Below are 24,577 nucleotides of genomic sequence, written 5' to 3'. Positions count from 1 at the left end.
CGGGGCGGCAGCGTTCCTCCCTGCCACCCCGTTCCCCCCGTCGTCCGGAAGTGGCCGGAAGTGGCGAGGGCGCATGCGCCCATCGTGCACGCGCGTGCCTTCCCGCCTGCCATGCGTGCGCACAACGGGTGCCCGCGCGCTTGCGACTTCCATCCACTTCCGGCCGACGGGGGGAACGGGGCGGCAGGGAGGAACGCTGCCGCCCCGAGGGGCTTGAAATTTGGAGAGCGCCGGCGGGGGAAACACGGCTGGGGTGTGTGAGTACACCCTCCCCCGCCCTTAAAGTAGTACCCCCGCCGGTGCCGAAGCACCGAATCCTGCCCCAGCGCCGAAACATTTCAGAGGCCTTTACAATGGCCTCCGAAACGTTTTGGGCACAAGCCTACAAGATATTTCCCTTGCGGGATGGAGCCACTCTGGGAAGAGCATCTAAGTTCGAAGTTCCTTCCCTGGCATCTCCAAGATAGGGCTGAGAGAGATTCCTGCCTGCAACCTTGGAGAAGCCCGCTGCCATTCTGTGTAGACAACACTGAGATAGATGGACCTATGGTCTGACTCAGTATATGGCAGCTTCCTATGTCCCTATGTTAAAACACACACACACACACACACACACTTTTTGCATCAGTTTTGGGGAGCAAGTCCAAACTCACAGTAAACCTGCAGTAAAGTCTGCTGTCTGGAAATGCTCCAGCATGTGTATCACTGGGTTAACAGAGAGGCAGAGTAGGCATTTGCCTATGGCGGCATAATTTCAAGAGCAGCAAATTTCCCCACCCCTCTCAGTGGGCAGCGGTGGCTGCAGCAAGGATGGAGTGATCGAGGAGAAAGTCCCCCCCCCCTTACCTTATTTTTTAAAAGGTAAACCTTTTTTGTTTAAGGTAAAAGGGCAGCAAAAGCCTTTTTCCGATGGGCGGCAAAAAGCTTAATCCACCCATGTATCACTGTTTTAAGGTTGTTGTCTCGAGAAATGGATGTAGCTGACGTTTCAGCTGAAGCTGATAAAATGTACTCCTGGCCACTGCCTCAACCTGAGATATCAAGAAGAGGTTGGGGTTTAGAAGTACTCCCAAGCTAGTACTGCTGGAATATTATTTGCAACTTGCTTCAACAGCCAAAAAGCACGATTGGTTTGAACAGCACTTAGCTAATTATGCTACACGCCTTATCAATGGCGCTTGCAGTTGTTGGTAGATCCCCACATGCCTTGAGGATATTTTATGATGACACTGCTTAAAAGTATGTCTCAACGGGGAGGAGAAACCAGGCCAAGGCTGCAAGCCAGATGTCTTGAGAAGTGTAAGTGGGAAATATAGCACTTGGAAGCAAATCAGAACCTTTGGGGTTAAAGTAACATGTTGACTTGTATAAGATGTGCAGGTGCAAAAGTTGTTTATGGCAGAGTATAAAAGATGGATGGCCTGCCAGACTGGGGGCAGCCACACCCAAAAGCTTTTGCTAGCAATGAAATAAAGCTTTGTTTGGAAAATTGATACTGGTGTCCGGTGAAAATACCTAACCAAGAGAGGAGCGACAGGGAGTAAATCTCACTATGCACCTGATCTTTCAGGGGGAGTGTAAACCCTTTCAGATCTAAACCACTTCCTGTTCCAATCTCCCACACCAAATACCTCTGTCTTGTTTAGGTTCAACTTCAGTTTGTTCTCCCCTCATCCAGCTGATTACCGATTCCAAGCAAGCATTTAGAGAGTTAAGCCATCTCCTGATAAAACTGATATGGAGAGAAATAGATCTGGGTATCAACAGCATATTGATAACACCTTGGCCTGCACCAAATCTCCTGACAATCTCTCAGTGGTTTCCTGTAGATGTTAAAAAGCGTTGGAGTGCGAATGTTCTGACTTATGTGGTCCGTGTATTGAATTAAATAGCAGCTACCCTTTTGCACATTAATAATACCCTTTTAGTTTACACAATTATGCTAAGTGTGAGGTAACATTAAGTATATTTTAGTTGGGTGTAAATACATATGAAGTTGATTACTACCATTATAGCACTGTCCTGTTGCTGAAATCCTGATGGGAAATCACCCCTAAAGGAACAAATGGGGAGAGTTTCTCCCCTGCTTTCCTGGTGTATGCAACGTGGATGAAGGATCGCGGACATTGGCATCTATATGGTTGGAAGCATGCACAGAGTTGCCCTACATTATTGTAGAGAATTTCCCACTCTTTGGTGGACAGTTTCTTCTAGCAAGGAGTCTAGCTGTGTGAGCAGCAGATTCCTCACAATCCGCTCCAAGGAAGTACACTCCAGCACGCGTTTTCTCGACGCCTAGCTGCCTGTCTGTCTCTTGTGCGGTACAATCTATCTTGTTGCCTTGTGCTGATCCCGGCGTAGTTTGCGATTGGCAGAAGGGGAATAGCTCCATGGGCGTGCAGTGCTCCCATTGGCTGAACCAAGCGCCCGTCTAGCTGGGGGCTGCGTGAGTGTGGGTTGCACCGTGGCGCTCGCTGCTGTGTCTGTCGGTGTCTGGGACCGGGCCGGTGGGCGGTGTGGGGAGGGGGGCGGGCGCGGGTGCGCGCGGGGGGGAGACCGTGGGGGGGCTGCTCGGTCCCGCGCGCTGCCTCGGCCAAGATGGCGGCAGGGACGGCAGCGGCGGCCGTGGCCCGGCTGGAGGGCCGCGAGTTCGAATACCTCATGAAGAAGCGCTCGGTGACCATCGGCCGCAACTCCTCGCAAGGCTCGGTGGACGTGAGCATGGGCCACTCCAGCTTCATTTCGCGGCGACACCTTGAGATTTTCACTGCCCCGCCCGCCCAGGCCCCAGCCACTGCCAACAGCAATGCCGGCCCCGCCTCAGCTCTCTCCGGCGATGGGACCGGGCCCCAGTCCCAAGCCGACTCCACCGCCGCTTCGTCTGGCGGCGGCGATTTCTATTTGCGCTGCCTTGGCAAGAACGGCGTATTTGTGGATGGAGTGTTCCAGCGCCGGGGGGCGCCACCGCTGCAGCTGCCCCGAGTGTGAGTGTGAGCCCGGCGGAAGGAGGGAGGGACGGACGGACGGACGGACACGCGCTCCGGGACCGGTCGCCGCCCCCGGCAGCTCCCGGCGTGTCAATGGGGGAGCGCGTGAGGAGGATGCAGGCATTTCAGGCCTCTCCAGGGGCTCCGAGGGAGGAGGGCACCACACCTCGCGACTCCTTCTAGTCACCGCACCCGGGCAAGGAGGCCTGTAGGGTGTCTGCAGCAAGTCGCGGCCCCAGAGCCCCGTTTCTTCGGCCAAGGTGGCCTAGGCAGCCCGCGTGGTCGCTCGCTGCTTTTCGTAGCCCTCGAGGCAAAGCTATTTGTGCCCCCAGCCCTCAGTAGAGACTTGAAAGGAACTCCTGTTGGGGTCCCCTAAGAACGTCCACATAAACTATACAGTTCTTAAGAACCACTTTTGTCATTATATGGAGCCCGGCAGAAACCTCCTTCGGTTTTAGGCTAGACACGATGCACACGACACTATCGATTTGTATTTTTCTGGTGCTACAGGGGCTCGGTTCCTACAAGGGAAAATGAGGCACTACTCTAAAGATAGGAGTGTCTCATGGCACAATGCGGAATGCCTCGTGGCAAAAATGTCATTGTGTTTTTAATTTTCGAAAGCGTGGGATGGTTATGAAATGTGCTGCTTCGAAAGCATGCTGTTGGTGAGGAAATTCTAATGTGCTATCATTTTTAAAAACTCAGCAGTTATTTTCAGAGGCTTAAAAAATTCGGGGGGAGGTGGAACCTTCCTTGTAACTAACACTTATAAAGGTTTATCTTAAGCCAGAATAATTTAGGCCCTTGTATGCATATTGCAACTGCTTAGTGTTGTGTTTGTTTCTAGTGCTATATTGTCAATATTGTAGAATGACTTGTTTGACCTCTAACAATTGTAACTTCCATTCATACTGATGGCAGTGACACACTTATTGCAAAAGAAGGGAAAGTAAATATTCTGCCCAATTCTGATTATGTATTTTTTTGAAACTCAAAATAATAGACTGGAGAAGCAAAGATTCGCTCTTTATTAGCATGATTGTTTGTTATCTCATTGCCATGTATTTTAATCTTAGAACGAATCAAGATTATCTTTAATGATATGACAGGTTGGTAACTCTTAATTTAAAATGTTTAAATGATCCTTGGGCTTGCTAGATGCTCCTGTTGACTTATAAGGAATCTGAATTCAGTTTTGAGCAAAATTCTCCCAACAGCCTAATTGGTCTGTGTTTTGACACTTGTCTGTCCCATTGTAACAATTTTGAGAGCATGCTCTACTTAATTTTGCAGCCTTTTGAGTGAGGATAGGTTTGCACAAAACTAATTAGTCTTCTGGGAATGCAAAAGAAGTAACATTTGGTTGAAATAGATTGTCCTGTGATTTCATTATCGTTTGTTGTTGTGCTGTCAGTGTACATGGTCTTTTACAGTGAAATACACTTCCAAATGTTGGATCTCTGAACCTAGAAATATAGGACGGTATCCAGACTAGTTAGTGGTGACTAAGGCCCCTGCATAGCCCACCTCTTGTGTGTCTTGACAATCAATGGAAGAATATTTATGTCAACTACATTGCGATTTCTTTTTAAAAGAGATATTGGGATAATTTGCAAAAATTAAAACTGATGGTGTTCTCAGTGTGCTGCTGAAAGGAGTATTCTTTTGAGAAAAACATGCTGATAGGCTTAGTGTGTAACTCTTGAAATTAAAGTTTGAATGCCTCAGGTGATCCCAAACACATTTACTTGGAATCAAGTCTGATTTCAATGGAACTTCCAAGTAAATGGCGTTAGAATAATAAATTAAGTCTGCCACTGTTAAGCTGGTGTGTGCTTAGTTGCAATTTGTTGTGAACAGCTCAGCTTGTGTGCAGTTTACTACAGTTATTGATCCTTATTCCCTTTTCTAAAGCTTTGTTATAAAGTTTTGCTGTGCTCATATTGCCCTGAGGATGACCAAAGACTTAACAAAACATTAAACAACATTTATAAAGTCCTAGATTGTCTCTGAGAATATTGTAAATAAGAAGGGATCTTAATCTTGTTTGTTTAATTTCAGAATTAGTGCTTAGGTAAGCTTGAGATCTGCTTACCTAGGGACCTGGGGTGAAATTCCACCCTCCTGAAGTCAGTCAGGAGCTTTGCCAGAGTTTCATCAGTGGTGTTTACATAGACTGTGCGGGGTGTGTGTGTGTGTCCTGTTTAACTGTAAGCAGTTTGCCCAGCTTTCATTTGTGCTCAACAGCTTTTAATGTGTTTAATATCCTGTTTCTGAAAGATGATGTGCAGAGCCTTAGTATTTTGGCAATTTTACCAAAATAATTATTCATTTTCAGTAAGAAAGTTGAGTGCACAAACTCAATTTGGTAAGTCAAATCCTTATCATAGTGGAAGGACATATGAAAAAGAGTAACCAACTTAGTTGTCTGGGAATGTGAGTAAATTGGTATAGAATAATCTTACAGTGTTTTATAAATCTAATGGTTATAAAACCATAGATATGGAGAGTTTTTATAAGTACAGCTTGATTCTTGCCTTGTTTTCTTCGATGTGATTCCTACTGATTTTAGTGGTTCTTATAGGCCATTTAAAAACTCCTGTAAAATACAAGGTATAGTGTTTTGCCACAGTATAGTACACACTTGGGAATCCCTCTGTAGGTGACAGCGGTTAAAGAACATTGCTAAGCCTGCTAGTCCTTTGAGAGGACTAACTGTATTCTTCAGTATAAAGACCACATTGAAATGTTACCATGACCCAGATAGCTGTAATTAACTGTATATTCTAAATATATAAATGATAGGACATTTACATTGGCATTTTATGTTACAGTTCATATGTGATGGATGTTTTGTTCTCACACTCTGTTGTTGTTTTGCCTTTTCTGATCTGACAGTCGGAGATTTGAAGTGAATAGCTTTATGTTGGTATAGTGATTGTCTCAATCACTAAAGACAGCAGTAAACATTTTTTACTTTTAATTCTGTGTTGCCAAAGAGTATTTTGAAATCTGGAGTTGTGCCATCTGCCCAAATATTAGTTGAATTTAATAGATAAGGTTGTCGATTGTGAATGGTATGTATTAAATTCTAGACTTACTAAATAATGTAGAAGTATAGCAAATAGTGGGTTGTCTTCATTTTAAACTGAGCAAACTTTGTCTCACATTGTAATTGCAGTTTGCTCCACAGGCAGCTCTTTGCTGTTGACTTGTGTGATGATGTTTCATCATGAGGAAACAGTTTGCAGCTTGTTGGGAAGTCTGACAAATCCCTTTTCACCAGCTGAGGGTTTTTTTAGACTAAATAAGAAGCCCAGGATAGTAATATGTCCAAATTAATTTCTGAGGACGATGAGAAGGGCTTAGTGATCGTAAGACTTGAAATAATACATAAATTGTTTTCTTCTGCATTTTGAGACTATACTATGCTACTAGCTTTTCTTTGAATGCAAAGAAATCCTCCATGGAGACTGAATTATGTAAATATTGGGAAATGTGAGAAGTGGTCATGAACTGTATGCATGTGGTGGAGGGCTTGTAGTTTATGGAGAGGTTATACTTTATCTGCCTCTTCTTTCTAAACAGTCAACATGAACATATGTAGAATGTATATCTACTATAGCACGTGATGAAGAGAAGTCTGTAGCACAAGAAGTAATGTTTTGTGGTTAAAACATCTAGACAAGACTAGCAAGCCTGCAAGTCTCGTGATGGCATAGAATCAGAGCTGAACTCCTGCTTTGCCGCCTCCTTTGTGGCAGCTATCTTGTAGGTTAAAAGCCAAACCACATCAAGAGTGGGCTGTGTATACAGAGCAGTGTGCACTAGAGTGGTGCTGTTTTATACTGTGGGCAAGATGTGTGGCATACTTGCCGAAAAGATTGGCCACCACTGCTTTAAACATTGATAATAGAAACATCAAAGGTTTCTTGGTTCTATAGAATTAATGTTTAGATATAATTTTTTTACTCCTAAATGCTAGCCTTTTAGTAGAAACAGGGAATTTGAAGTTGCAGTTTCCAAAATCGTATGTGCTTCTAAATGTTTTAAAAATAAGCATGCTTTTCTAAAAGAATAGCAAATAATGACTAGCAGTCATTGCATATTGGTTTTGATGACATGTTTCTGAAAAGATGTGTTGTTTCATTCAGGAGTAGTCATCAGTTTAAATATTTTTGTGTGTTGTTTTTTGTGTTAATTTAAGCAGTTCCCTACCAATAACTTCTTTTCAATAGAGAGGACTTTAAAGACATTATATTTAGAAATTTCCAGCTCAGAATATATCTTGTTAAAAAGTCTATCCTATTTTATTTAATCGAGTTCTTCTTTACTGAGTATAACTTCTAGTTTAACCTTTACCAGTGTTCTTGTTCACTATAGTGTAAACATCTCCAGAGTACAGTGGGATTGTTCATGAATTATTGGTGTCAGGATTGTATACAATGAATGAGGAGAGGAACTGGGCACTGATCCCAGTGAAACAAGTTGACTTAAACTAAATCTTATTACTTGACAGCTACAATGTTTAAAACTTGTTTGTACTGAGGTGAGATTTGTTTTAGTTTAGCACAGTATAAATTCAATATGAGTACAGAATATAATACAGTATAGTAATATGAGTTGTATGTTTTTCTTTTCTTTTGTATGTATGCTTTTCTGATTCAGTAACCAGTAGAACATCTTAGCTTTGTTTAAAAGGTTTGTTGAAGATGTAACTGATGTTGGAGACAAAATATATTACTTGAGAAATGGAAGAAGGCTTCAATTTACTGCTCCTCTCAGGGCCTGTATATACTTTACATGGGAGATTCATGATAAGTCTCCTGAGGTTGTTTTTTAAAAAAAAATTGATCTGGAGCTGTGGAGTGGATGCCAGTTTTTGTTTCCTGCTTAACAGGCAACTTTGCGGGAGGGCAATATTTGTTGGAGAATAATGGCACAAGGTGGAAAACAGCATGGGTTTAAAAAAAAACAAACCCAAGACACAGGCATACCCTGCTGCCTGATTGTGCATGCATGTGCCCATAAATAAAAAGTTGGGGAGATCAAGCATGTATCTCCTATGCATATGTAGTTTGGTCCTTGTCATATAAATAGGAAAAGAGCAGTACAGCAAAAAGCTTCAAATGCAGGAAGATAGAAACATTTCCCAGGCTAAGAATAGAAACAGCTTGTGAAAGTGCCTTGCTCTTGAATATTAGCCACCTATAGAAGGCAGTAGACAAGATACCAAACCATATGTGCAGTTTAAAAAAAGGGATCCCAACCTGTTGTGCTCCAAATATTGCTGAACTACATCTCCCATCATTCCCAGCTACAATTTATTGTGACTTGGGGTGATGGGAGTTGTAGTTGAGCAACATCTGGAGTACCACAGGTTGGGAACCCCTTGTTTAAAATATTAGGTGTTTTATTCAACACAAAACAGGCACCGAATAGGGATGTGCACAAACCTGTTCGGAGGCCCTTTTACGGCCCTTTTACGGGCCTCCGAACAAGTACGAACACTGGGAGGTTTGGAGGCGGGGGGCGGGTCGGACTTTAAGGGTGGGGGAGGGTGCACTTACCCCTCCCTCCACTTTTCCTCCACTGACACTCAGTTATGCAAGGCTCCTTCGGGGCAGCAGCATACCTCCCTGCCACCCTGTCCCCTCTTTGGCCAGAAGTGGCTGGGAGTAACTGGTGTGCATTAGGCACATGCGCTCCAGGTACTTCCAGCCTCATCTGGCCAAAGAGGGGATGGGGCGGCAGGGAGGTATGCTGCTGTCCTGAAGGAGCCTTGCATAACTGAGTGTCAGTGGAGGAAAAGTGGAGGGAGGGGTAAGTGCACCCTACCCCACCCTTAAAGTCCAGCACTTCCACCCCCACCTTCGAACTACTCCTGCCTGGTTCCGTGCCCATTCCTAGCACAGAATAGCATTGGTTTTCCTCAACCAGTGGTATAACCAGAATGTAAAACTTTTAAGAGGCAGGACAACATAGGGAAAACTGTTGCTGTGCATCAGTGAAAGAGTAAAAGTGGATTAATCATTTCTTGATACCTATTACATTTAATGGGAGATTCATGTTTGTTAATGTATATTGTCTGTATTCCACAAACTGTTTGTTCTCGTGCAATAACTATATCCTATACAGTTGCATATGTGGCTTTCATCTACACTCTATGAAGAGAATTGAAAGGTGTACAGTAGGGAAGTGCATGAACCTGTTTGGAGGCCCGTTTATGGGCCTCAGAACAGGTTCAAACACTGGGAGGTTTGAAGGTTTGGTGGTGGTGGGGATGACTTTAAGGCTAGGGTAAGGTGCACTCCCCCCCCCCCCAATTGCGTTTCCCCTACTGGCGCTTGCTGAAAAACTGATCTGGTGGGGCAGCAACATATCTCCATGCTGTCCTGTCTACTCTTCGGACCAGAAGTGACAGGAAGTAGCTTGTGCGCACACTACTTTCTGTCGCTTCCGGTCCGAGGAGTGGGGTGGTGATGTAAGTGCACCCTCCCCTGCCCTTAAAATTATCCCCCCGCCGTCTAACCGGCCCCCGCCAATTCCGTGCACATTCCTAGTGCACAGGAATAATTTTATGGTCCCAATGTGTTTCAAGTTAAGATTTTTTTTCTCCTCCCCTTCAGGGGCAGTTGAGCTAATTGCCCCTGAAGCTCTGCTTACATAAGAACAGCCCTGCTGGATCAGATCCAAGGCCCATCTAGTCTAGCATCCTGTTTAACACAGTGGCCCACCAGATGCCTCTGGAAGCCTACAGGCAGGAGTTGAGGGCATGCCCTCTCTCCTGCTGCTACTCCCCTGCAACTAGTACAGGTTGTTTAAGAAATTCTTCAGAAGAAAGTGTTTCAGCTGCCCCGAGGAAGAATTGCTTGACTTGAAATATATTGGGCCCAATAAACTGATTCTTGTGCATCTTTGTGGTCTCCTTTTCTTCATTTCCTGTATTGGTGCCTTTGCTCCCTCCCACCCTTTCAGTTTCCTTTCTTTTTCATCCACAGTCTGCCTTGATGATAAATTACAAAAGATCACCATAACTACTGTGCAAGTTTAAGCATATAGCTTGTTTTAGTTTAATTTGCAGAGACTTTGTGATTGGCAAAGGAGGGCTCTAAACAAAATACTGGACAGATAATTAGCCCACCCGGCCAATATTTTGAAACATTTCTTAGTTCTAACTTCTGTTTTTATGCACCTTCATTTTTGCTTGGATGAATAGGATTTTAACTTCTAGCTTATTTTTCTGTTGTAGTTTATGGTGTCTGAAAAAACTTTCCATATTAGCACATACTTAGTGTTACACATTGGGGGGGGGGGAATTGCTTGCGATACCAGAATCTGACATTTTGCAATTTAACAAAATAGATTATTTAAAAAGTGGAAGCCAAGCACAAGTAAAATTGCCCCAGTGCTTGTTAGTATAAACTAGTGCCAAGTTTGCCAATGGCACTGTAAATACATAAGCAAGATGTGCTTGCTTGTATACGAATATGGTGAATACTTGTTATATAGATAACAAATGAGTCTACTAATGCAAGATCAGTTGCTGTGAATTTGCTGACAAAAGAAATGTGTTTGATGTACATGGTACAGCAACCTTGCTGAAGAAGGAGAGTTGGTCTTGAAGCAGGCATGAATTGTCCCCTTTGCTAAGCAGGAGTCTGCCCTGGTTTGCATTTGAATGGGAGACATGCGAGGACTGTAAGATAGTTCCCTCAGGAGATGGGGTCGCTGTCGGAAGAGCAACTGCTCGCATGCAGAAGGTTCCAAGTTCCTTCCCTAGCACAATAGGGCTGAGAGAAACTCCTGCCTGCAACCTTGGAGAACCTGCAGACAATACTGAGTTAGATGGACCAGTGGTCTAACTTGGTATAAGGCAGCTTCCTGTGTTGCTAAGCTAAGCAAATCTGGGTCTCCATGGTGCCTGGATGGGAGGTGACCTGTATTTGCTGCCATGAATTCCATCATGGGAGAAGGCAGAATATAAACATAATAAAAGCAAAAGATTATGCCGGCGGCCATCACTCTGCTTGGGTTTTGTAGCAATTTCTGCAGATGTGTGTCATCTGATAGTTGTGAACAGAGCTTTTAGCCAAAAATGAGTGGAATTATAGTGGTAGCATGACTCTTCTTACTTTTGATCAATGAACCTCTTGGTTTATTTGATGAATACCTCTTCTTACTTTTGATCATTCCATGAGGCAATGCTTTTATTATTTGGGAGGAGGGTTGGTTTTAGCCTTTGCACTCTTCTCTCTTTCAAGTGGCTTTTGCCATTTTGTGTGACATAATGTAACAAAAAGATGCCCATGAATGTGACCACCTGAAAAAATGTGACTACCTGTGTGTTTTATATGTCTTGTCATCTATAGATTTAATTGTGTGAAAACAAACAAATCCTTGTGTTGGTCTCATAATGCATTTTGCCGATAGAAAGTGCAGCTTGGTCTGTTTAGAGTTTGGGCTGTTTAGGCTGTTCTAGTCAAGAAATTGTGCAGTGTGATCCTTAGAATGTTTATACAGAAATAAGCTACCCAGCATTCAGTACAGGGTGGACTGATTTAATCAAGATAGTTTAAAAAATCACATAAATTACCAAGAAAAAAGGCTGATTTAAATCACTGAGGTAAATGAAACATTTCCATTTATTATTTAGATACTCCAAAATAAAAGTGCATGCTGACTGGTTGTTATAATGAGAAAAACATGCTGAGCAGCATCCACAGTATTAGTTGGCTCAAGGTACTCCAGCAGAAGGCACTGTCCCTAAACCTCTTTTCCCTAGTGAGTCCTCCCAAAAGCTGTGGCTGAGAGTGCAGGGGACCTTCAGTATTGGCATGGGATGTGGGTGGGTGGGTGGGTGGGTGGGGCAGGGCTCCAGGGGAGAATTCTAGGAACTGCAAGGGAAATTGCTAGCAGAGACACTGCTCTGCTTGTGGTTTCTAGATTTCTCTGTCTCCCCAAGGTGTTCATGCTGTTGCTGAAGGTCCCTTGAGCCCTATTCATGGCTTTTCAAGGGGGCTCAGGGTAGGATGAAGAGGGGGTGGTGAAGGAGCTTTCCACTGGCACACCTTATGCTTGTTATACACTGGATGCTACCCATTAATGTTACATTGCTTCATTCTGAAAACCAGGAGTTCAATTTCTTAGTTGCTTTCTTTACATTTACCACATCTTTCTTCAAGTGAAGAGATTTCTTTAAAATCTTCCCAAAGGTTGGTTTATCTTACAATCTGCAGCCATGAAATATTTGTGTAGAAAGGTGTTGTTCATAATTAATGATGGAAAGTGCTGCTTCTTGTTTTTGTCTACCCCTTCTTCTTGGTCATATAACTGCCCTGCTAAGCGCCCCCCCCCCCCCCCAAAAAAAAAGAAGAGGAGGAGAAGAGCTGGTCTTGTGGTAGCAAGCCTGACTTGTCCCTTTAGCTAAGCAGGGTCTGCCCTGGTTGCATATGAATGGGAGACTAGAAGTGTGAGCACTGGAAGATATACTCCTCAGGAGATGGAGGCACTCTGGGAAGAGTAGGTTTCAAGTTCCCTCCCTGGCTTCTCCAAGATAGGGCTGAGAGAGATTCCTGCCTGCAACCTTGGAGAAACTGCTGCCAGTCTGTGAAGACAATACTGAGCTAGATAGACCAATGGTCTGACTCAGTATATGGCCGCTTACTATGTTGCTATGGATCAATGAATGGCACTTTTGCTGAAAAGAGTCCTTGGCCCCAGTATCAAACTGTAACATAAGTACATGAACTATTATGCTACATGACTGTCAAAGATGTTTCCTCCACAATTCTTTCATTTAGAAAGATAGGTTTTCAGAAACAGTTTTAAGATATTTTGGTTCACATAGATGTCAATGGAAGAAGAAGGTTAGTACAGGCAAGTCTCAGTGCTGCTGCAGCAGCCCTCTGAGCCTGCTGAAAAGGTATTTTGGCAAACGTGAGCTGTGCTGCAGGTGGCTACAGGGTGGGAAGAAGCCCAGAAATTGGGTAGAGGACCCCTTGTGCAATATTTCAGTTTCTGAGTCGCCTCCTTCCTCCTGCAGCTGTTCGTGATGCAGCCGATGTCATTCCCAAAGGTCTCTTGATGCTCAGCAATGTTTTTTTGGCAGGCTCGGGTGCTGCAGTAAGAGTTGCTTGCTCTAATTCAGGACTATGCAATTTTGGCCCTCCTGCAGATGTTGGACTGTAACTCCCGTAATCCCTGACTATTGGCCACTGTGGCTGGGAATGATAGGAGCTGTAGTCCAAAAACAGTTGGACAGCCAAAGGCATGCAGCCCTGCTCTATCTCTTCTTTTTGTTGTTGTCATTGGTATGTCATCATATATGTTTACATTGAAGTAAGATTTTAACCCAGGTTATTTTAAAGAGAGACACTTATTTGAGCGCTTAAAGTTCTTTGTAAGAACTTAAACAGATTTAAAATTCTAAAAAATCATGTTTGTATTTATAAAAACAAAATCATATTTAGCCATATCAGTTCAATTGGATTTACTTCGTAGTAAGTGTGCGTAGGATTGCAGTTCATTAGGTAATAATATAAGCCCATTACCGTAATATAAGCCCATTACAATCTGGTGACTGCTAATGCTGTTGATTGCTAATGGTTGTCTGCATTTTCTCTGCAGTAGTATTGTAGAGATGCCAGCAAATGCTATGTTCTAAACTAATTTTGGTTTTAGTATGAAACTTTGAATCAAAGCAGAAGTGAGTTACGTTCTTAGTATTCAGATTTTACTTAAGTTGCAGAATTATTCTTTCAGATCTGTAGATATTGCTAATCCTAATAAGCTGTAGATATTTACACCACAATTAGATTTGTCAGTTGAGGTCAAATAAAAATGCTTGACAACTGAGTGGAAAACAGATGTGCTAGGTAAAAACACAGTTGCATTTGTTTCCTAAAAAATGACAGTGTATCTGATTTAAAAAGAAAAAGAGACTTTGCTGTCTATTGCTATGTGATTCACTTCTAAACTTTAAAAGAGTAAATTCACTTAATGATGGGGTATATTGTAGCTGAAGAAAGCTTGAGCAGCCCTTGTCTAGTGATATACCCCTTGTTGTCAGCCAGTCATGTGTATTTGCTTTCAGATGTGAGCTTTTTGCACATCACCATAAATAATTTTGTTTTAAGTCTAGTGGCATACCAGAATGATATGCCACTAGAAGCAGATGGTAACAACTTGCTTCCATCTGACCTTGAGCAAGGAATTTCTTTCACTGGATTTTCAACTGCCTATTGTGAACCAGCCATTGGAACTTCTCAACTTTCAAATGGGTTGAATTCAAAAAATTCATAAGTTGGATGTTCATAACATGGAACATATATAGTTCCCAAGAATGACAACTTGGGTTTTTTGTGGGTTGGCATTTGTAAGAAATCCCAATATCATGGGTTTTCGCCTGCTATGCTTATTAGTTTGGGACACGACTGTGCTAGGAAACTGATCAAACAACGAATTTCTGACACCGATTTATAGACTGAAGTTGCTAAAATCCCAAAAGGTTTACACCTTGGAGATCAGCTTTTCAGCATGAAACCTGCTGCATATTTAAATAATACCACCTTTTCTAAGTTCAGGAGGGCACTATCTTTAGCTCGATTAAATGTGCTTCCTACAGCGGTGCTTTATGGGAGGTTCAGTGGGGGTTCCTTATGCATCCCGACTTTGTCCTTGTAGGTCTGGTGATATTGAGACTACTGAACATGTTATCTTATATTGTGACCTCTACAAGAATGATCATGCAACTCTTATTTTGCCTTATCTTGTGATGTTTCCTGGTCACTCAGACAAATTTCTCTTAAAATTTCTATTGTCAAATTTTAATTATAAGTACACCAACTCAGTGGCTAAATTCTGTTATATTTTATGTAAATTACGTTCTGCTGTGTGTGATAATGCTTCTGGTCAGTGACTGAAATAAAAAATGACTGGCACTTGTAAGTTTGGGACTTCCTTAACTTATTATATATTTTGAAAAGGTTGGTTTGTGCAAAATAAAGTCCTACTTCTCAATGACTTACAGATACCAAATTTTGCATACATAATCCTGCCACTGAAAATAGCTGAATGCACTACTTGTTACACTGGAATGTGCTTGGTGATTTAATGAAAAAAATAATTTAGAAGAAATTCTGAATACTTCCCAGTTACCTACAAATAACAAAGTTTGCATGAACAGCCCTGCCACTGAAATTAGCTCAATCCCCTTGTGCTGGGGGAAAGGTTTAAAAAATGTGTTCATTTTTTTTTTTTAGAAAAAAAATCTAAAATAATCATATTTTAAATGTTGCTGTTCTCAACAGATTTTCAACACTCAATCAGATCAATAATTCCAGAACAACATCATGCCCAACAGAAGCAGAAGATCTTTCTCAGATTCAAATTTACTATGATTCACATTTACCATATGTGGTGATTATTCAATTAAATGAATAGTATTTGAAATTGAAATCCTTCAAATGTTCAAACTGTTCTTTTTCTTTTGCAAGCACATTAATTTAAAAAACGCTTGACACAGACAGGTGGCCCTCAAATAGCAGGTTCGCCCATTCACGGGCCACCTCTCTACATAACAATTTACTGCAAGAGGTAGTTTTGATTATTTGTGGTTTTCTACCTGCCAACTAAATTGGTATACAGTTTAAATAGTCACTCTCTCCACTTCTCAGCTAGCCTGTGGGGATTTTTAAAGAAGCAGTGTGAGAGATGTAGACTCCTCCATCCTATCTCGCCGCTTGTGCTGCTTCCTTAAACCTCCCTATGTGTAAGCTGTGTGTCAGCTGAGAAGAGGGGAAAGTTACTTGTTTAAACTTTACTTTACATATTAGCCGATGCATGAGATGGTTTAACATTCAAATAGCCACTCTCCCTACACAGGCTGTTTCATCCTGGTCTTGTGGTAGAGCTGGTCTTGTGGTGGCAAGCATGACTTGTCCCCATAGCTAAGCAGGGTCTGCCCTGGTTGCATCTGAATGTGAGACTTGATGTGTGAGCACTGCAAGATATTCCCCTCAGGATGAAGCCGCTCTGGGAAGAGCAGAAGGTTGCACGTTCCCTCCCTGGCTTCTCCAAGATAGGGCTGAGAGAGATTCCTGCCTGGAACCTTGGAGAAGCCACTGCCAGTCTGTGAAGACAATACTGAGCTAGATAGACCAATGGTCTGACTCAGTATATGGCAGTTTCCTATGTTTCTATCTAGACTTGCTGAGATAGTGGATTGTTTAGCTTAAGGGACCTAACTCCATTGTTTGGGTTAGGTCAAGTGCTCCAATATCGTGGTTAATGTTACCCCACCGATATTAGATGGTCTCCTGGATTTCATTTCTTGAACTTTGCTAGCAGTGTAATCTAAGCAAAATTACTTTGCTTGTTCAACAGTGGGCCTCACTTGTATAATATGTTCTGGCATTTTGTTTGTATGTACAGATTTTTCTAACTTGGGGAGTGCCTTGTAACTTAGGGAGTAGCAGTTTCTCTTAATCCTAGAAAAACTGAACCAAATTAAAATTAAACTTGAACGTAGAATAGTTCAACATTTTTCCTGGTTGCCCAAGTTCATATGATTACTTGGACTACTAGGAGCCTTTGTAGTGAATCTGATATAGCTTGAGCCACATATTACATGTACTAGTACAACACACACCTTCTACATAGGAGGGGTGTGTGGTGTGTGGGGAACTGGCAGGACAGTTTAAAACAGGGTTCACCAGACTTAGTCCTAGATCAAATGAAGAAGCAAAAGAGAGCTTTTTCTTCATTACTGAGTAATTATAATCAGTCCTGATGCATCTTGCATTTAGAGGTTGAGCTTCAAGGGCAGAGAGTGCAATTTCAGGCATATTTGAGACTCAGCATCTCACGCTTCAGCACAGGAAGGCAAGGGTGATGGTCATAGTTTTACTTTCCCTGGAGCCCAAGTAGCAATTAATTGTCACAGCTGTTCAGAGGACCTTACTGCCTTAGGTAATTATTAATCTCTAATAGATATTGGGATTTCTCAATCCCTAATAGGTCTAAATCTAAATACATGAAACTAGTAAATTGCTAATTGCAGATAACCATTACAATATAAGAAGAGCTGTGCTGGATCAGCTCAAGGGTCCAGCATCCAGTTTTCAGCAGTGGTAGCCAGATAACTCCAGGCCCACAAGTAAGACATGAAGGCAGCAAACCTGCATCCAGACAAATGCAGAGTATTTGCATCTTCTTGAATTATTATCATAAAAGATAGTTCTTGTTATGATTTCCGTATTGCCTGCCTGGTTTGATGCAAGCTAATTCTCTTTTTGGTGGGGGCATAATTGAAAGCTGTTTTAAACTATGTTGTTGTTGTCGCAAAACTGCTCATCACTGTGTTGCTTGTTCAATTAGTTTTTGCTGTTAAACATGTATCAATAGTGCTCTGAAAAACATTACTGTTTTGTTTGACTGAGATGCCTATATCTACATATTGCAGTTGATCAATGTCAGTTGCAGTATTGGCATCAACGTGGAGGGAGCGAATTAATATGAAGTAAGGTATTGTTTCTAAGTTGCTAACCTTGATAGAGGAGGTTGCTATTTTTGTAAACTTGGTGGTGTTCAATTGCTATGTGGATTTGTGTCTTAAATACCTAGAGAGATGTTACTAAAGATGATAGCTTTAAGCTGTTCTAAATAAAGGCCAGATCTGATTCCCTGACACCCCCCCACCCTTTGATAGTATGGTCCAAGAGAAATGCTCTCAAACAGTTGGTTTTTTAAACTGGTGTCACTTTTCCTGTGGAAACAAAATATGAAATAGTTTAATTCAGTATTGGATTGTAGGGATGTACACAGCTGTTCATGTAGCCGCCGGCGGGGTGGGAAGCGGGGCAGGGTGGGAAGCGGTGTTCGAGCTCAGAGGCTGCAGGGAACAGTGCTGTGGCCGCACACAGCCTTCTGGAGAGTGGGCACTGCCAGCGAAGAAGGGGGGCGGGAACGAGCAATTACCTGCTTTTAAAGGGAACCACTCCCTGCCAAGCCAGTTCGAGCGTCGGCTCCCAAGCCAGTTCGAGCGTCGGCTCCCAAGCCAGTTCGAGCGTCGGCTCCCAAGCCAGTTCGAGCGTACAGGTGTCCATACTCTGGGCCAAAGAGTTGGTCCAGTTTATTCCACCAGAAAACACAAAGCTGAGCCAGGGCATAAACAAGTTAGTGAAGGCAAATAGCCTTTATGGCTGATTCCAGCCTGGACTGTCAGAAACATGCATCCAGGGCTATGGCTTCTGGAGCTGCCATGTGCAGGAGACTCTGGTTAAAAAATTGGCAGGCAGATTCCAAGTCTAAAATTACTCTAGCAGCTACTCTCTTCCTGGGAGCCAAATTTTTCGGGGAATCCTTGGATCCAGTAGTAGTTGAAACCAAGGACAAAAGGAAACTAATGCCATCACGATGTAAGGATTCTCAAAGACAGTTGAGTGTTCCTCCTCCTCCTCATCTTCCTTTCATCCCTACAGGGCCTTTACCTGGACTACAGGCAATCAGTTTCAAGATAATCAATACAGGGACAATGGTTCCTCCTTCTTCTGTCCAAATTGGTGACAATCTTGGAATCAGAGAGGCAGAGGTGCTCCCAGAGGCCAGCAAGGATGACAGTTTCCCCCTGCTTTCTCTCAATCAAACTGTATGCAATGATGCCCCCCTTGTCAGGACAGGCTTCTCCAGTTTTCACAGGTCTGGCCTGACACCACCTCAGACAGGTCGGAAAGGGAGGTTGTACAGGGCGGCTACGCAATAGACTTCACTTCACCTCACCCAGATTTTTTCTTGTAAACTCCCATTTCCAGAGACCAAAGAACACTGATGGATCAGGCCATTCTTCATCTTTTGGAGATCCAAGTAATAGAATCAGTGCCGTTGACCTCCTTATGTCAAGGCGTTTATTCCTTTTTATTTCTAGTCCCCAAGAAGGATGGGTCGTGGATAGCCATTCTAGATTTGAAGGGTCTCAATCGCTTCGTGTGCAAGACCACCTTCTGGATGGAGTCCCTGAGCTCAATCAAGGAGGCTGTCAAGCCGAAGGAGTTCCTCTCCTCAATCAACCTGTCTGAGGCCTACCTTCATGTTCCCATCCCGCACATTCCTGAGGTTTGCCTATGGACAGCACCATTACCTGTACAGGGCCTTGCCCTTTGGTCTCTGATCAGCTCTGGGGCTTTTCACCAAACTAATGGTGGCCTTGATCGCCCACGTTCGGCTCCATGGCATTCATGCCCACCTATATTGTTTGTTTGTTTTGTTTTGGCCCAAGGCCAGCATAAATACAAAAAAGAAAACAACAACAACAACAAAATACATAAAACAGTGATAACTTCAAATAATGTATACATGGCTAATTGCATTCAAATAAAACCGGTTAATCTGAAGTGCACAACCTGGCATCTCGTGCCTCAATCACTCTAAACTGAATCTTGCTTGCTATGGGGAAAAAAATTGGCTACTCTCCTGTAAACGTACTCTGGCTTAGCAGTAAGCAGAAAAAGAACCCTGTCCCCATCAGATGGGCAGTTAGAGTTATAATGAGTTAGTAATGAGGTGCCCACCTGTATTTGGACAATCTCCTCATTTGAGCATCGTCCAGAACACAAGCAACAAAGGATGTGCAGATGACTGTTCGCATCATATAACAGCATGACTTCGTGATCAATTTTCAGAAAAACCACCTGCGTCCATCTCGAACCAATACCTGGGCACGTACTTTGACACTCTGGAAACTTCCATGTCTCTTCTGTTGAAACACTGGCAGAAACTCGTTCTTCTGATGTCTCCTCTCCTATCCAGGCACAGGGCGGACCTGATGCTGCTGGCCCAGATCCTGGGCTCAATGATAGCTTGCATAGAGTGTATCCCGTTGGCACTCAAGGGTCCTTCAGTGGCATATTCTCCCCTTCCAGGAGGACATAATGGAATGACAACACATACAGATCTTATTGCTGAGCAAGGTTCGGAGGTCTTTCCTGTGGTGAAAGTCTGCAGCTATGGGGGCGGGTCTCCCCCTCGAGATCCTGGACAGGGTAGTGGTGACCACTGATGCCAGTCTGTCAGGATGGGGGGCCCATTGCCAGGGTCAGTATGCACAAGGCAGGTGGGAGGCTGCCAACCTACACCACAATATCAGTTGGCTCAAACTGAAGGCAGTGCAGCTTGCTCTTTTGCAGTTCCAGGTTCCGTTACAGAATTCATATGTCTTAGTCCACACTGACAATGTGATGTCAAAGTCACATGTCAACGATCAGGGCGACACAAGGTTGCTTTTGCTGATGAAGGAATCCAGTCTCCTCTTCGCCTGGGCAGAGGTGCATCATTTATCAATTCAGGCAGAACATCTCAGTGGCACAGCAAACCTATAGGCAGATTAGCTCAGCCGTCAGACTGTAGACCCTTCGGAGTGGGCTCATCACCCAGACGTCTTCACAGACATGACCGTCAACTTGGGGATAACAATTCTGGATCTTTTCGTGTCTCCCCACAATGTGCTAATAACCCGCTTTTAAACTAGGTTCCTATGTCACCAACTGGTGGAGTTAGATGCCCTTGTGCCACTTTGGCTGCGTGGTCTGCTATATGCCTTCCTTCCGATCAATTCATAAGGAAATTCATCCTGGAGAAGGTGGAGTTAGTTCTGGTGGCACCATGTTGGCCTTGTCGGCCATGGTTTTCGGACCTACTGATGTTCTCCATCCAGCCTCCTTGGAAACTTCCTCTTCACACAGACCTGTTGCCTCAGGGGCCACTAATACACCTAAACGCAGCATGTCTCCAGTTACACGCCTGGCTACTGAGTGTAAATGATTAGCAGATAGAGGGTATTTGGACACTGTCCAGAACACCATCCTGGCTTCTCGGATCTACCAGGCATCTTGAGCAGCCTTCTCCCATTGGAGTTGCAAGAAGTGCATCAGACCAGTGTCAGTTTTGGCCTTCCTACAGTACAGCCTAGAGTTGGGGCTTTGACCTAGTACCCTAAGACGTCAGATATCTGCTTTAGCCTCAGTTCTAGACATTTTTAGCCTGGGAACTAGGGATAGATTGGGTACCATCCACTGGGAACTAGGGATCTGTTGGTGTACTGTCCACCCTGCTGCCCAACTGACCACTAACTGAGCTGTCAGAGCCGGTCTCAGAGTTGGTGTTGGAGTCTCCCACACTTTTGGTCCTGGGGGACTTCAGCGTCCACTTTGGGGCTGGCTTGTCTGGTGCAACTCAGGAGTTCATAGCGGCCATGAAAACTATGGGCCTATCCCAATTAGTTTCTGAACCAACTCATGTTGTCGGCCACTCACTCAATTTGGTCTTCTGCTTGGATCAGGAAGGTGTTCCGTGGGTGGGGGATCCGGTGGTTCTCCCATTGTCATGGACAGAACACTACCTGGTTGTTTGGTTTCACATCCACAATTCCAGCCCTGCAAAGGTGGTGGACCTATTAGGATGATCTGTTGGAAAAGGCTGCTGGAGCCAGCAGGATTCCAAAAAGCCTTGGAGGGTTTTGACTTGGGTGTGGTCGGTGATTCTGTTGATGACCTGGAACAGGGAACTCAACAGAGCAGTAGACATGATTACTCCTAAGTGTCCCTTCTGACCTACTTCAAAAATGGCCCCTTGGTATACTGAGGAGTTTCAGGGGCTGAAGCGGTTGGGTAGGTGACTAGAATGCAAGTGGAGGAGAACTCAGTTCAAATCTGACAGGATTCAGCATGTGACCCATTTATGCGGTAGTGGTGCATACAGCAAAAAAAAAAAAAAAAGATTTTGTCTGCACGCATTGTGCCTGCAGGTTCACATTCTGCAGAACTATCCCGGATTGTGAGGAGTTCTGTTTTAAAACAGTTCCCGGAGTTGTTCTGCTGTCACACTTTTAATGGGTTCTTTGTGGACAAAATCTCCTGTATTCAGGCTGACTTAGACTCCACTATATCTGCAAGGTCTATGAAGGAGCTGTCCAGCAATCCCTCTTGCAGTATTAGGTTAGATCAGTTTCAATTTCTGACTCCTGAGGATGTGGACAAGCTGCTTGGGGTGGTGTGGCCTACCACTTGGTTTCTGGATCCTTGCCTGACTTGGCTGCTTCTATCTAGCAGGGAGATTGTTGGATGTGGCCTAGTTAATATCATAAATGCATTGCTGAGGGGAGGGTAAGGTGCCTCCTAGTCTGAAGGAGGTAATGGTTAGACTGCTTCTTAAGAAGCCTTCCCTGGATCCCTTAGCAGTGGATAGTTCTATTTCTGTCCATAAATAGATAGATAGCCAATCTCCAGTCTCCCTTGGTTGGGCAAGGAGATTGAGAGGGTGGTGGCCAACCAGCTCCATGCCATTTTGGAGGAAACCGATTATCTAGACCCATTTCAAACTTTAGAGCTGGCTATGGGGTTGAGACAACCTCTCCTCCTACAGGAGATGGGGAGTGTGACTCCTCTGGTTCTTTTAGATCTCTCGGCGGTGTTCAGTCGCCTGGGGAAGTTGGGTATAGGGGGCACTGCTTTGTGATGGTTCTGCTCCTGTCTCTTGGTATATTCCAGGTGTTGGAGCTTGGTTTGCTCTTCAAAACAGGAGCTGTTATATGGAGTCCCACAGGGCTCTATTCTGTCTCCAATGCTTTTTAATATCTACATGAAACCACTGGGTGAGATCATCAGAATATTTGGTGCTGGGTGCTATCAGTATGCTGATGACACCCAAATCTACTTCTCCTTTTCATCTTCATCATCTGGAAATGGCAGTCTTACTTTAAATGCCTGCCTACAGGCAGTAATGGGCTGGATGAGGACAAATTGAAGCTGAATCCTGAATTCCTGTACTGGATGGGGTTATGCTTCCCCGGAAGGAGCAGGTGCACAGCTTGGGAGTACTCCTGGACCCAGGCCTCACCCTGGTATCTCAGGTGGAGGCCATGACCCAGGAGTGCTTTCTGTCAGCTTCGGCTGATTCGACAGCTGTGCCCATTCCTTAAAGAGGATGACCTCAAAACAGTGGTGCATCAGCTGGTAATCTCCAGGCTCGACTATTGCAATGCACTCTACGTGGGGCTGCCTTTGTATGTAGTTCGCAAACTTCAGTTAGTTCAAAATGCAGCAGCCAGATTGGTCTCTAGGGCAACCAGAAGAGACCGTATTATGCCTGTTAGAGACCATATTATGCCTGTTTTGAAACACTCATACTGGCTGCCTGTCTGTTTGGCCTGGCCTTCCAGGATTTTTAATTTATTAATTGTTTTAACTGCTGTAAGTGTTCAGCCTGGTTCTCCAGGGTTTTTAATTGTTTAAATGTTTTAACTGTTAAAATAGTTTTATTCTGCTTTTATAGTTTTGATTTTAACTGTTAATTGATTTTGTTTTAATATTGATGTAAACTGTCCTGAGCCTTTTTTGGAAGAGCGGTGTATAAATCGAATAAATAAATAAATTTCCGTACCTGGGACTTCTAACTTACACCTGCATATTCGTTGTTTCCTGAGAGGAGCATCGAATCTGCCTCTTCCCCCAGTCCATAGATTCCCATCTTGGTATCTAAATAAAGTTTTGAACATTCTTACGTGATCTCCCTTCAGCCCATTGCGCAAAGTTCCTCTGAAGTTGCTTTCCTTTAAGGTTCTGTTTTTGGTGGCCATTACTTCGACCAAGCGGGTCCCTGAGCTTGCTGCTCAGAGTTTTGCATTGTTCAGGCGGATTCTGTGGGATTAAAATTAGATCCCACTTTTGTTCCAAAAATTAATTTGACTTTCCACAGAGTTCAGCAGGTGGTTCTTCCTTTTGTCCATCCAAGGGGGCGGGCTTGGCACACCTTGGGCATGCGCAGAGCTATCCGCATTTATATCAAATACACTAAGCAATTCAGAGAGTCCGATTCCTTTTTTATTTCTTTCCAGCCCTCGTCCTTGGGCTCCAAGGCTAACAAATAATCGCTTTTCGGATGGATCCGGGCATCTATTGCCTTGGCATACAAGTCCTTGCATTCCAGGGGGAACACCGTGCACGCCACCCGCAGTGCTTCTACTTCAGCAGCTTTTTTGGCTAATGCCCATCTTTCTGAGATTTGCAGAGCGACGACTTGATTGTCCATTACTCAATTCATAAAGCACTATAAGATTCTGTCTTCCCACGCAGCGCAAGCGGCTATGGGTTGCATGGTCCTGCAGCAGGTGGTCTAGGCCATCTGCTTCCCTCACTTTTTTCCATCTTAGTTTTCCACTTTGGCATGTCCCATCATTGAGGATGACCTCCCTCTAGCTGGAAAAAGAAACATTGGACTTAACATGGAGGGTTCTTTTTCAGCTATAGGGAGGTCATCCAGCCCACCTACAGATGGGTAAGGGTTGCCAGTTTGGATTGCTGTGTTGTGTTTAAGACTCCCAGGGAATCTATTTTTTTATCTGGTATTTTACCTTTGTTATTTCATAACTGTTGATCTCTAGTCTTTCTCTTCTCAACGGTCTCGGAACTGGGGCTTGAGGGAGAGCTGCATACTGGGTGACTAGCCTATCTAAATTTTCATTGGCCCTGTCTTGGAGCATGTGATGGATATTAACCCATCATTGAGGATGACCTATCTCTAGCTGAAAAAGAACC

At 43.8% G+C, this 24,577-nt stretch overlaps 1 protein-coding gene across 1 annotated transcript in view; it reads left to right on the top strand.

Annotated features, from left to right (window-relative positions):
• The first annotated feature begins 2,545 nt into the window (after window positions 1–2,545).
• The window catches only part of FOXK2 (forkhead box K2), an 83,832-nt gene continuing 61,800 nt past the window's right edge, over window positions 2,546–24,577 (top strand). Inside the window, exon 1 of the mRNA XM_053291899.1 lies at window positions 2,546–2,984. Within this exon, the coding sequence (XP_053147874.1) occupies window positions 2,599–2,984 (386 nt within the window). The 5' untranslated portion in view covers window positions 2,546–2,598. The remainder of the gene's footprint in view (window positions 2,985–24,577) is intronic.

The sequence above is a fragment of the Hemicordylus capensis genome, chromosome 2 (assembly GCF_027244095.1).
Source record: "Hemicordylus capensis ecotype Gifberg chromosome 2, rHemCap1.1.pri, whole genome shotgun sequence".
Taxonomy (NCBI): domain Eukaryota; kingdom Metazoa; phylum Chordata; class Lepidosauria; order Squamata; family Cordylidae; genus Hemicordylus; species Hemicordylus capensis.
Note: the sequence above shows the minus strand (reverse complement) of the source record. Positions and strands in the feature narration are given on the sequence as shown.